Raw genomic sequence first — 12,529 nt, forward strand, 5'->3', positions numbered from 1 at the left:
TCTCCACCAAGCCCATTGCCGTGTGCGAACTTCACAGCTTGCCCTGTGTGTGGTCCTTCAACTTGGAGGCCCAGCCCCCAGGTTCTCCTATTTTGGGTGCCCTCAAAAACATCGCCTTGGAAATACCTCCCCTTCCTCTCTCCAGCTCCCACTGTCCTGTGCTGCCGCCAAACCTCCTTGTCTCTCCCCTCTACCAGTCTCATCCACGTCCCTTGTCTCCACTTTATTTTGTTCACTGTTTCCAGGTCAAAAATTGCTGGGCATGTCTAAGCTCTCCATCAGCACTTGGTGGATGAATGGTGCATCCCTGGAAGGGGCAGTACAGTACCCACCCACCCACGAGGGGCCTTGGCAAATACTTGTTGACTGGACAAAAGTCCCAACCCTTCACCAATTTAAATCTTATTTGTCCTTCAAAAGTGGTTCCAAAGGGCTGGGGATGTGGCTCAAGCGGTAACGCGCTCGCCTGACATGCGTGCGGCCCGGGTTCGATCCTCAGCACCACATACCAACAAAGATGTTGTGTCCGCCGAGAACTAAACAATAAAACATTAAAAATTAAAAAAAAAAAAAAAAAAAAAGTGGTTCCAAAGCCAGGTGTTGTCAGAGACTTGGGAGACTGAGAGAGGACTGAAAGCTCCAGGCCAGCCTTAGCAACTTAGCAAGACTCAACAACTTAGAGGGACCCTGTCTCAAAAATTAAAAAGCTGGAGATGTAACTCAGTGGTAAAGCACCCTTACACCCAATCCCAGTACCAACCAGAAAAAAATGACTCCAATCAATCTTCTTCAGGGAGGTGAGTCTTAACTTGTCAGGCACATGGCCTGGACCCCCCTCAGCAGCCAGCCCCTATCTCCCTAGATTGGGATGGTCTGTCACCTCAACAGCCTGGCAGCCTGAAGAGGCTGCTGGTCTGTCTACTGAATTAGATTCAGAGGCTGGTGTTAATGAGGACCGTGAAAGCTCACCCCCTCTCTACCTATACTTAAGGGTTGGCTTGTTCTCTTGTTTTTGTTTTTGTTTTTAGTTTTTATTAAATAAAAGGAGCAGAGGAAGTGGGGGACCTATGGTCTCCAGGGCTGTGAAGTTATGGGCCCTCCCCTTCCCTCCCTCTGTTCAAGGTGCATTGAGCAGTAGAGGTGTAAGCTGGGTGGGAAGGGCAGCTGGGAAAGGTCGGAGGTCGGGACCAGTGACCCATCACCCTTCCTGGAAGACTCAGTGGTAAGGGAGGGACCACAAGGGTGCTTCAGGTCACAGGTGAAACCATAGGCCTGCCCTGGCCCCTTTCCACCCCAGGAAGAAGAGAGTGACAGCGTCCATCTGTTGCAGGGTGGTCAGGCAAGGTTGTAGACCAGGATGACCAGACCCTTACTCATGGACGTCCCAGATCTCAGACAGCAAAGGTGGCAACTTCTTGTCCTGGAGTCTCAGGGCAAAGACCTGCTCCGAGTGGACAGAGCTCAGCGTGCGTAGGCTCACAAGCTTCATCAGCATGCGTGGGAAGCGAAGCTGGTCCTGCAGGCCGACAGGAGGGAGGTGGCTGCTGGCAGGGCCCCTGCCTGCAAGGAGGGCCTCCCTTCTCCAATTAGCCAGGAAAGCTAGGGTAGGGAGCAACCAGGCATAGTACAGGCCCCACCCAGGGCTGGGGAAGCTGTCCTTTGTGAAAGGATAGAAGCCTGAGGACAGCTCTGATGAGCAGACAGTGCCTGGAGCTCAGAACATCACAGTGGGGCAGGCAGAGTCCGGGCTCAGATGAGGAAGCAAGACCCTAGCCCCAGGGCGACGCTTTGTGGGCATGGACTCCCCTCCCACCCCAGGGGGCCACAGGCTCTAGGTGGCTCCAGGTCCTAGTACCTGTGGCCTCTTGATGCGAGTGTAGGAGAGCAGAGCCTCCACATAGGGCTGCTGCAGGGCTTCCACGCGGCTTGGCTCCTGCACATTGGGTCGGTCAGCAGAGAAGATGTTAATGGCAATGAGGAGTGCATACTCTGCATCGTCCAGGCCCAGGCGCCGCATGGCCCGTGAGAACTCGAAGATGGGATTGATGAACTCCACTTGCAAGCCTGTAGGGAGAGGGCCACCTGATCAGCTCTCAGGCCTAAAACCAGGCTCCAGACCCCGGTCCCCATGCCCAGCCAGTAAGTGAGGGGATCAGCAGTGATCAGAGTCCTGTCATTTCTACACCTGTCCTGTGCAGCTCCTCCCTGTTTTCACAGACTCTGTCCTTGCCTGCACAAGAACAGAGGAGGGTATTTAACCCAAGTGGTGTTCTGCCAGTCCCTGCATGGTTCCACTTCTCTGGAGGTCAATTCCAAACTCATTTGAAACTGATGTGTTCATTTATTCATCTAACATTATTGAGCATCTTTTTGGGCCAGGCCCAAGGGTAAAGCTGTTCTTAAGATAAAGCCCAGGGGGGGCTGGGGATGTGGCTCAAGCGGTAGCGCGCTCGCTTGGCATGCGTACGGCCCGGGTTCGATCCTCAGCACCACATACAAAGATGTTGTGTCCGCCAAAAACTAAAATAAATAAATAAATATTAAAATTAAAAAAAGATAAAGTCCTGGGGGGGGGGGCTGAGGTTGTGGCTCAGCGGTAGAGCACTCGCCTAGCACATGTGAGGCACTGGGTTCGATCCTCAGTACCACATAACAATAAATAAAATAAAGATATTGTGTCCAACTACAACCAAAAAAATATTAAAAAAAAAAAAGATTAAAGTCCCAGGCTGAGGTTGTAGCTCAGTGGTAGAGTGCTTGCCTAACATGTATGAGGCTCTGAGTTCAATCCTCAGCACTGCATAAATGTAAAATAAAGACACTGTGTCCACCTAAAACTAATAAATAAACATTAAGGAAAAAAAAAGGGACAAAGTCCCAATTGTAGGATTCTGGGGTTGAAGGAACAGATGACAAACATATCAATAAATACCCAGCTTATCAAATGGTGATGAACTTTTGGAATAATGCACAGCAGAGCAATTGGGACAGTTGAAATCTGTTTACATTTTACATGTGGTGGACAGGAAAGGCCCCACTCACTGTAGGAGAACATTTGAGCAATGACCCGAGGTGGTGAGGGAGCAAGTTCCAAGACTATGTGAGTGTCCTGGGCAGGGCGACCAACTGTCTGTATCCAGGCCACAAGACTTTGTGTGTTCAAACTGGGCAGGTCCTGGGCAAACCTGAACAAGTGGGTCACCCTGGTTCCAGGGGAGAGAACAGCAAATGGAAAGGCCCTGAGGCTGGAGCACGTTTGATGGGTTCAAATAAGAGTGAAAAGGTCAGGGATCGAGGGGGAGAGGGCAGAAGCTAAGGGCAACAGCTGAGAGCAGAGAGGAAAAAGCCAAGTCTTGAAGGGCCTTGTTGGGCACAGTGAGAAGTCTGACTTTTCTCCCAGGAAGACAGGAGCCATGAAAGGTTGTGAGCAGAAGAGAGGTAGGAGTTGACTTGGGTGTTCACAGGATCTTTTGAACTGCTTAAGAATAGACCCATTAGGAGGGTAGAGGCAGGAAGCCCAGTGAAGGGCCCTTAAAGTGTTCCAGGGAGCCATCCATGAGTGGTAGCAGAGGAGGGGATGGGAAGTGGTGGGATTCCTGACCTCCTCTCCAGCCTCAGCTCTCTGCATCTCATCTCCTTGTAGTTCCTTAAAGCCATCCAGCTCTTTCCCACCTCAGGGCTTTGCACATGCCAATCCCCCTACAGCAAACACTCTTCTTCTCCCAGACAATGCCTCTTACTCCCCAGGCCTCAACTCAAACACAATTTCTCCAGGAGCTCCTGCCTAGGTCATGCCCAAGTACGTGCTCTTGGGGCACAGGATGTCCAGGCTGCCCTACACACCAAAGGAAGCTTTGTTTTTGTGATGGGCTGGATTGAGCAGCCTGTCTCCTGCTGAGACAGGTTTGGAGAGAGGTACCTCTTCCTGATTCCCACTAAGATGCCCTATGTGTTGGCAGAGACTCCTTTCATACAAGGCTCACTAAACACACTCTCATCTTGCTCTCACGTTGGCTCCATGCTCAGCACACTTTCGAGCCTCAAACAAGAGAAGCTGAGGTCCCCTAGCCAGTGGGCGCCAACCTCCCTTCATCCCGGCCCCCTTGGCAACCTGCACGGTGGAAGTCATCCTTGCTGTAGGTGAAGTCCTTCAGGAAGGTGATGCACTCTGTCTCGTGGTTGTAACGCCGGGCCGTCTCTAGCAGCATGATCTGGGGGCAGCAGGGGGAGGGCATCAAGGGGGTCCCACAACCCTTCAGTTGTTGTCCCTCCCACCCAACCTGAATGGGAGTCCAATCTGGCAAGAATCACCCTCCTGTGCCATGACAGCACACAAGTGGCAGGTTGGACCCTCTGTGCTCTGCCTCCAAGCTTCAGCTTCAGCCTGTGCTGCTCCACTCTGGGGCACTCTCTCCCCTGGTAGCTATAAGGGCCAGGGGCAGAAGTTTTGTCCGTTTTGTTCATTGCCATATGCCACAACTTAGGATCGAGCTTCAGATACTGTAGACTTGTTTCTTATTCACTATCTACGATTTGGATCGAATGTCAATTCCTCTGAAAAGCCTTCCAGGCGTGTATCCTCCAAAGCTGGCCTCTCCAGTGCAGCCCTTGACTGCTCTCTACCTCAGCTGCCTCTCCGCTCTCTCCTTGGCTCGTGGAGGCTCTGGCTACCTAATTTAAAATTCTGATGATCCTCTGTGGAATGCCATCCCCAAAAGGGTAAGGACTAGCCTTGTTCTTCACTCTGCCCCCAGCATCTGTCCTGGAGCTGTCTCTGAGGTTCCTGTGGGCAGGAGCAAGGGTGGTCTGGTGGTTACCTCAATGGTGGATGCCTTCAAGAGGGCAATCTGGTCCTCACGGCCCAGCTGTAGGAAGCCAGGCACCTGCTTGGCAAAGTCCACGATCTCCTGCACTGAGATGATGGCCAATTCCGTGAAGTGGGCAAAGCGCTGCTGGCGGGCATCTCGGGACTGGGGGTCTGCACCCAGGGGCCAAGGCTGGGATACAGAACAGCAGGGTCACTCCCAGGAATCCTGCACTCTGAGGGACCCTACTTTAAAGAGTCCCGCCCTTTGAAGCCTTATACCCCCCACATCCTGGCCCCAGCCCTGCTGGCTCTCCCCACTGGGCATGTCACTGCTCGAGGCTGTGGAAAGGGCAGTACCGTGACTTTGGGCTGGTCAGAGAAGGAGCGTTTGTTGCACTGCAGCTGGGCCGCCACCAGTTGTTGGATCATTAGTTCCTGAGCCGCTGTTAACTGGACACCCTCGCCTTCCCCTGAGCCCTGGCCACCTGCCTCAGACCCTCCAGGGGACGCCCCAGGCCCAGAGGCTGAGCTGCTGCTGCCACCTGGCTCCACAAGTGACTGCTGCTGCTGCTGCTGCTGCTGCTGCTGCTGTTTCTGAATCTTCTTCTTCCGGATCTGTTCCTCAGAGAGGACACCTGTGGGGGACATGGGCCTCAGCAGAGGCTCCAGGCCTGGGCAGGGGCAGGCTGTACCACCCTTCCCTGGCACTCACACTGCTCCCGCATCCCTGCCTCCTTGCACTTGCGCAGCCGGCACTGCTGGCACTTGCGCCGCATGAAAGCGTCCATTTGGCAGGTTCCACCGCCCCGGCAGGCATAGCGCCCAGCCCCACCGTGGACCACACTACGCCGGAAGAAGCCCTTGCAGCCTTCACAACTGAGCACATTGTAGTGGAAGCCAGAGGCCTTGTCCCCGCACACTCGGCAAAGTTCGTGGCCCAGCATCTTCGGAGCAGGGCCCTTCTTCCTCTTGCGCTCCGGCTCCTCCTCTGGCTCTAGGATGACTGGGATGGGCAGACAAAGGCCATAAGAGAGAGCCACAAAGAGAAACAGCTGCCAGAGGGTCAGGCCCATGAGAGATCCCAAGGCGAAGAACCAGAGGACGAAGGGTGAGAGGAGATGTGCACACCCAGAGGGGCTGCAATGCAGAGGGAAAGACGCCCAAGTCAGTAGACCCCCAAGAAGGAATCAAAGTAGGAGGCATTAAGGAGAAACGGAAGGAAAAAGAAAAAGAAATGGGCCTCCCATCTCCCCATCCTTGTTTCTCCCTTTCTAGATCCCTCTATGAGCCCCACACCAATTTCCAGACCCCTATCCCTGTCTCACCTTCTATGAAGGCGGAGCTGGCCCCATCAGTGCCTAGGGCTTCAGGGTTCAAACCCTCTGGCCACAGCTCAGGGCCCTCCTCCTTTATAGTGGGTGAAGAAGAGGAGGTGCTGGGCTGAGGAGGGCCATTTCCTGGGAAAGGGAGGAAACAGAAGGAGGGACATTGAGCTTCTATTGCCAGTGTATGATGGGGAATAAAGGGGGAAGTATCACTCACCAGGCACGGGGCTGTCCAGGGAACTTGTGGTGGGGGAGGACATGGTGGGGTCACGGAGCAGCCTACAGAATACGGAAGGGTTGAGAGCTTTCTGAGGCCAGGGATAGGTAGGTCAGACCAGTTGTCCTGATGGGGTGCTCCTCTTTCACCTCCGTCAGAATTTTTTTAAAAACTACTACACAAAGACTCCACTCTCAGCCCTAGCCCTACTTTTTCTTTCTTTCTTTTTTCTCCTTTTTGGTGCGGGAATGGAACCCAGAGCCCCACGTGTTAGGCAAGGTTTCTACCACTGACTTACACCCTCAGTTCTTTTTATTTTTTCACTTTGAGACACAGTCTCACTAAGTTGCCCATGCTGGCCTTGAACTTGCCACCCTCCAGCCTCAGCCTCCCTAGTTGCTGGGATTACAAACCCGGGCCACCTCATGGGGCTCTCTCCCCACCCATTTAAACAATGCCCGCCCCCTTCTGCTCCAGGCCAGCCTTCATCCTCAAGTCCCGCCCCTTCTCCGGGTCCCACCCACCAGCTGCAAGAAACAACCCTTCTCAAACCACGCTCTGTCCTCAGGTCCTCCCTCCACCAAGTTTCACACCACCTACTTTTACTAGGCTCTACCGCACTTCTGCTGAGAGCGCCCCCAATCTCTCATCCCGATCCCATCTTTTCCTCCTAGGTCCCGCCCACTCCTCCCAGGGCCGACCCTCATTCCTCCCATCATGGAACGCGCCAGCCTTAGAACTCCGCCCCCTCCCCCAGCTTCAGATCCCGCCCATCTCCTCCCTCCATGCCTCGCCCCCACACCTCGCTCCAAGTCCCGCCCCTCTCCGAGCACCAGGGGAAGGCGGGGCTCATGGCTGCGCGCAGGGGTCTTGTGGGCGGTCTTTCGCGGGGTCTCCTACTCTGTTGTTCTGGAAACAGCCGGGGGAGGCGCAAGCTACAGAAGAGAGGGACGTAAAGGAGAGAGCGAGGCTGAGTGGAGTGGCGCGGACCACCTAGGAGTCTCTGGCCGGGCTTCTCCCGCGCCTCCCCACTCTCGGGAACACTTGCCTCCGTCCCCTTGCTCTGCTTCTCTTTCTCCTCCTCCTCAGCCCCTGACAGACGACCGCTACTGGGTCCCCTCAAAAGTAACTTCGGGGCGTTGGGTGTGTAGCTCAGAGGCACAGCACTTGCCTAGCATGCGCGAAGCCCTGGGTTCGATCCCCAACACCGCAAGAAAAAATAGGAGGAAAAGTAACTTCGCCACTTCTTCCGGCAACCCCGCCGAGCGTCACCTCCGGAAGGGGGCGGAGAGCGAAAGGTGACGGACTTCCGGTCCCCTTAGGACCCGCCTGGAATCCACTGCCCCGCACGGAAGTCATATGCTCACCGGAAGTGTTCCCTACCGGGTGGCTCCACTGGGGTCAAGAAAAAGAGTTCCGGGAAGTTCCGTTCAATGTTGAGCAAGAGGGGCGCAGGTGACCCCAAATCATCCGGGTCTGCGCTCTGGGGTCTTGTTCCACCCATGCGCTTTTGTCGGCCGGCGCCCAAAGACTTAATCAACATAAATCTCCCCAGCAATGACTGCCTCTCCCACAACATTTATTCGAAGACTGTTTGCCTTTTTTTTTTTTTGCTTATTACATGCTTTTCTGATATTGTGGGTGTGGTGTATGTTAGTTTAAAATAAGTTAAATCACAAACATAGATCCAGAAAATATATATATGGTGCGGGATATGAAATCCAAGGCCTCATTCATGCTGTGCGAGCGCTCTACGACTGAGCTTGCACCTGAAAACATTTTGAAAAAAAAAAAAAAAAACCTTTTGATTGGAACCTTCAAAAATAAGAAATATGGTCTCCACTACCCAAATTGTAAAAATAAATATCTCTTTAAGAAAATTCAGAGGGGCTGGGATTGTGGCTCAGCGGTAGAGCGCTCCCCTAGCACGGGCGGGACCCGGGTTCGATCCTCAGCATCACATAAAAATAAAGGCATTGTGTTGTGTCCATCTACGCCTAAAAAAATAAATAAAAAGAAAATTCAGATAGAAGATGAAATTGCTCCAAAGATTTTTTTGCTCACAGTTTTTTAGCATATCAGTTTATCAAGCATATATGATACTTTTTAATTGTTATAATTTTTGTGGTGCCGAGAATTGAACTCACCAGGCCTCACTCATGCTAGGCAAGGCCTCTACCACTCTGCCACACTCCACCATGAATGTTTTTTTAGTTTAGTTTTTGTTTTGGGGGGTGGGGGTTTAGAAAAAACAATGTGTAATGCATGCTCTTCTTCAACTTGCATTGTTCGCTTCAGACTGGCCTTTGTAGCTATGGAAATTTCCATCCAAGAACATCATAAATAAAATGAGTGGTTAATGTGAGCATCCAGATCTGGCAGAACCTGGTGTCTCTGTCACCTCCTTGCTCTGCCATGGTTAAGCCAGGATACTTAACCTCCCTGCATCTCTTTTTCCTTGTCTGTAAATGGGAGAGAGAACTGACCTGATTGTATTGTTCTTGTAATTACTTGAGGTTAAAGGGATGAAGAAACCTGGGCTCAAATGAGTCTGACATGTTGGAGCTTTGTTTATTCCTATGGGTGTTAAAATTCTTTCTAACTTAACACTCTTAGAATAAGTGCAAAAGGCTGATAGGGACTTAATATTAATCACTGTACCACACTTTTGGGGTGAGTCACATGAGGCTCAGTATCCACTGACCTGATTGTAAAATGGGGGAAATTGTATGTTGTGAAGAGTGCAAGAGCTCAGCAAACCCTGCATCTGGCATTTGTAAACATCCAGTCAGTAGCAGTGTTGCCTGAATCTAGTTGTGGACCAGTGTTTTCATTTGTAACTGATTCAATACCCACCCCCATTTAGGTAACAGCTTTATTGAGCTATAACTCACACTCTATAATTAACCATTTAAAGTAAAATTCATTTTTTTAGTATATTCACAGAGTTCTGCAACCATTACCATCAACAAATTTATTTATTTTTATTTTGGTTATTGTCTGGTTGGCTGATTCTATTGTCTTCTGGCCCTGTGGTGGTCCTGTTGCCTCTTCCATTATTCTGCAAACACACAGAAAGCCTACAAGCCTCAGAGCTCCCTGTGAACCACTGCATCAGGCTGGTTCTTCTTTAGCTATCATTATCTTTTATTTAAATAGAAACAGTAGCTACCAATCTTGTTACATAATACAACAGTAACTTAATAGTGTTAAACCAGTGCAGAAACTACTGTTGACAGGAATATTCACTAATGACATAACAGAAATGTTGTACTGTTTCAACAAGCTGACTCCTTGACTCTTTATTTAGAAATTCAGAGCTGTAAGCAGCTTTAAAAATGTCTAACTTCAACTTCCTTATTTTATTTATATTTGCAGTGCTGGGGATCAAACTGAAGGCTCATACATGCGAGGTAAGTTCCCCCAGTGATCATCATGAATGATTTTAGAATATTTTTTTGCTACCCCCACAAAGAAACCCCACAGGCTTTAGATGCTACCTACAATTTTCTCATCCCACCTGCAGCCCTAGGCAACCATTAACCAACCTTTCATCTCTATGACATTTCCATATTCTGGGCATTTCCTATAAACAGTATCTAGACTGTTCTTCTTTGTGAAGTTATCTTTCACTTACATTTTCAAGATTCATCTATGTTGTAGCATATATGAGTGCTTCATTACTATTTATGGCTGAAGGATATTCTATTATATGGATATACCATTGTTTATCCATTGGTCAAAATTTGTCCATGAATATTTTTAGCAGCATTATAAGCCAAGAATAAGAACAACCCAAATCTCTGTAGATTCATAGGCACACATCATGAAGTACCCGCAAGTAGCTCAGAGGGTTAGTGGGATGTTATTTGACTTTCTGCCAGTGGCGCTAGGCCAGAAAGGGCAAAGTGACCCAAGTGCACAGGCACATGCCCTCAATTTTCACACAGTGCTATTTCCAAGTAGGGAGGCTACCTGTCCCTCTGAGGTTTTGCACCACTGGAAATTCCCACCCCCTAACCTAACAAAAGCCCCAAGCCTCATCATTCTGGCACATTTGGGTCCCTAACCTCTCTCTGCCCACTCCTTTCTGAGCTGCACCTCTTTTCCTCTCACCTCTTCCTGGCTTACTGTAATTCCTATTTCTGCCTTGCTGTGCTTCTGCTTTTGTCCTGCACAGATTGTCTAATCTTAGGCATTATACCGATTAATATTTGGGTTGTTTTTATTCTTGGCTATAATGCTGCTACAGATATTCGTGGACAAATTTTTGTGTAGGCATGTTTTCACTTCTCTTGGGTTTGTACTTTGATGTGGGACTGTTGGGTTATTTGGTACTCTATGTTTAGCCTTTTGAGGAACTGTCAAAGTGCATGCATCATTTATATTCTTATCATTTGAAATCTTAAATTTCTCCACTTTTTTTTTTTTTTTTAAAGAAATGAGGTCTGCCGGGTTCCTGTTCTCGGGACTAAAAGGCTCAGGGGTCACTCCAGGTAAACTGGGCTGACTGGGCTGCACAAAATAACCACACAAGAGACACAAATACTTTTTTCTTTGGGGTCGCTGTGACGGCTCCTCTGACCTTAAGGGTCCGGTCCGTGGGAAGAGAGAGAGCGAGAGCAAGCACTGACCCCTTTTATTGAGGAGAAGCTATTCAAATGAGGCAAGGGGTCAGGTTTCAGGGGGCTGAGTCTATCTTCATGATGTCCACTGTCAGCAGGTTGACTGACACCTGGGTGGGCCACACCCAAGGGCACAGTAAGAGAAGGGGACACACACAAGGCACTTCCATGGAAGATTCTATCCTAAACAGGGCAAGGGGTTATATTACCAAGGAACAGGTGAGCATAGCTCCACCCATGGGGCTGTAGCAAGACACACCCATGCACGAGAGACACCGACCCTCGAACCCAAGAAGGGTGGGGGAAGCTCCACATTTCTGTGACTGAGTGCCTCAGCATCCAGCTGGGGAGTGTGACCCAGTCAGTGCAAGGTTGGTCTCCCACGGAGGTCTTTTTGCTCTGTTGCCCAGTCTGACCTGAAACTCCTGGATTCTAGTGATCCTTCTGCCTTAGCCTCCCAGTTAGCTGTGACTATAGGTGCTGACCAGTATTCCTGGCTCCTATTTTCTCCATTTTTTTTTTTTTTTTTTTTAGTACTGGGGATTGAACCCTGGGGTACTTAACCACTGAGTTACATTCCCAGCCCTTTTTATTTATTTATTTATTTATTTTAAAATTTCGAGACAGGGTATCAGTAAAGGGCCCAGGCTGACCTCAAACTCGCAAATTTATAAATTTGTGATCCTCTTACCTCAGCTTCTGGGATTATAGGTCTGGGCCTGCACAGGTAACCCAGCTGGGTTACCTTTTTTGTGTAAAGATGGAGACAGAAAGTATTTCATTACCATGCTAATTGAACTAGCCTGTTTGGGAAATTTGTGTCTTTAATGCTGATTTCTCTAAACAGCTTAGTTTCATCTCGGTGACAACTTTGGCACGAGTGACTCCATTTTGATTTTTAGTCTGTTGGGAGTTTAAAAGAATGACCTCCTGGGGCTGGGGTTGGGGCTCCGTGGTAGAGTGCTTGCCTAGCACAAGTGAAACATTGGGTTCAATCCCCAGCACCCACATTAAAAAAAAAAAAAGAATGACCTCCTGTAATTTTTATTTAATGTATATAATTCTGTGGTTGTGCTGGCATAGAGATAAGAAGGCAAGGGAGAAGGGGGAGGCAAGAGGGAGTAGCTGTCAAAGGGCTCCTGGCCTCTAGTTGACCCAGGAGAGTCAATACCCAACATACCACCAAGTGAGGACATGCATTCCTCCCTCCCCTTGAGTGGCTGGGGCTGTGGAAGAAATCCATCTTAGGAAGGTGGGCAGTCTACTCAGAGCTACCAAATGTCAATACCAGATTCCCCAGCATGCCACCAAAGGGGCCATCACTTTTCTCTGTAGGTTCATAGGCCCGTATCATGAAGGACCTGCAGTAGCTCAGAGGGTTAGTGGACTATTATTTGACTTTCTGCCAGTGGCGCTAGGCCAGAAAGGGCAAAGTGACCTAAGTGCATAGGCACATGTCCTCAATTTTCACACAGTGCTATTTCCAAGTAGGGAGGCTACCTGTCCCTCTGAGGTTTTGCACCACTGGAAATTCCCACCCCCTAACCTAACAAAA

The 12,529-nt window shown here is 49.9% G+C and overlaps 1 protein-coding gene across 2 annotated transcripts; it reads right to left on the bottom strand.

Moving 5' to 3' along the window:
- Positions 1-208: 208 nt before the first annotated feature.
- Positions 209-7,663, bottom strand: Nr1h2 (nuclear receptor subfamily 1 group H member 2). 2 transcript variants are annotated; one of them, XM_078031562.1, is made up of 10 exons: positions 7,521-7,663; positions 7,152-7,284; positions 6,350-6,411; positions 6,133-6,264; positions 5,520-5,810; positions 5,165-5,442; positions 4,818-4,997; positions 4,112-4,211; positions 1,856-2,064; positions 209-1,516 (listed from the first exon to the last, which is right to left on the bottom strand). In XM_078031562.1, exons 3-10 carry the CDS (start codon positions 6,390-6,392, stop codon positions 1,370-1,372), a joined length of 1,380 nt encoding a protein of 459 aa, XP_077887688.1. In that variant the 5' UTR covers positions 6,393-6,411; positions 7,152-7,284; positions 7,521-7,663; the 3' UTR covers positions 209-1,369. The 2 variants fall into 2 exon arrangements, with proteins under 2 accessions (XP_077887688.1, XP_005341716.1); XM_005341659.5 differs by having other exon boundaries at positions 7,398-7,613.
- Between the last annotated feature and the right edge of the window lie 4,866 nt (positions 7,664-12,529).

The sequence above is a fragment of the Ictidomys tridecemlineatus genome, chromosome 15 (assembly GCF_052094955.1).
Source record: "Ictidomys tridecemlineatus isolate mIctTri1 chromosome 15, mIctTri1.hap1, whole genome shotgun sequence".
Classification (NCBI taxonomy): Eukaryota; Metazoa; Chordata; class Mammalia; order Rodentia; family Sciuridae; genus Ictidomys; species Ictidomys tridecemlineatus.

Bases quoted from the DNA above. Each gene is read 5' to 3' on its own strand.
- Nr1h2 (XM_078031562.1), bottom strand. From the start codon at position 6,392: ATGTCCTCCCCCACCACAAGTTCCCTGGACAGCCCCGTGCCTG. The intron at 6,265-6,349 runs GTGAGTGATACT...TCCCTTTCCCAG, and splicing joins CCTGGACAGCCCCGTGCCTG to GAAATGGCCCTCCTCAGCCC. The intron at 5,443-5,519 runs GTGAGTGCCAGG...TGTCCCCCACAG, and splicing joins GGCAGGGATGCGGGAGCAGT to GTGTCCTCTCTGAGGAACAG.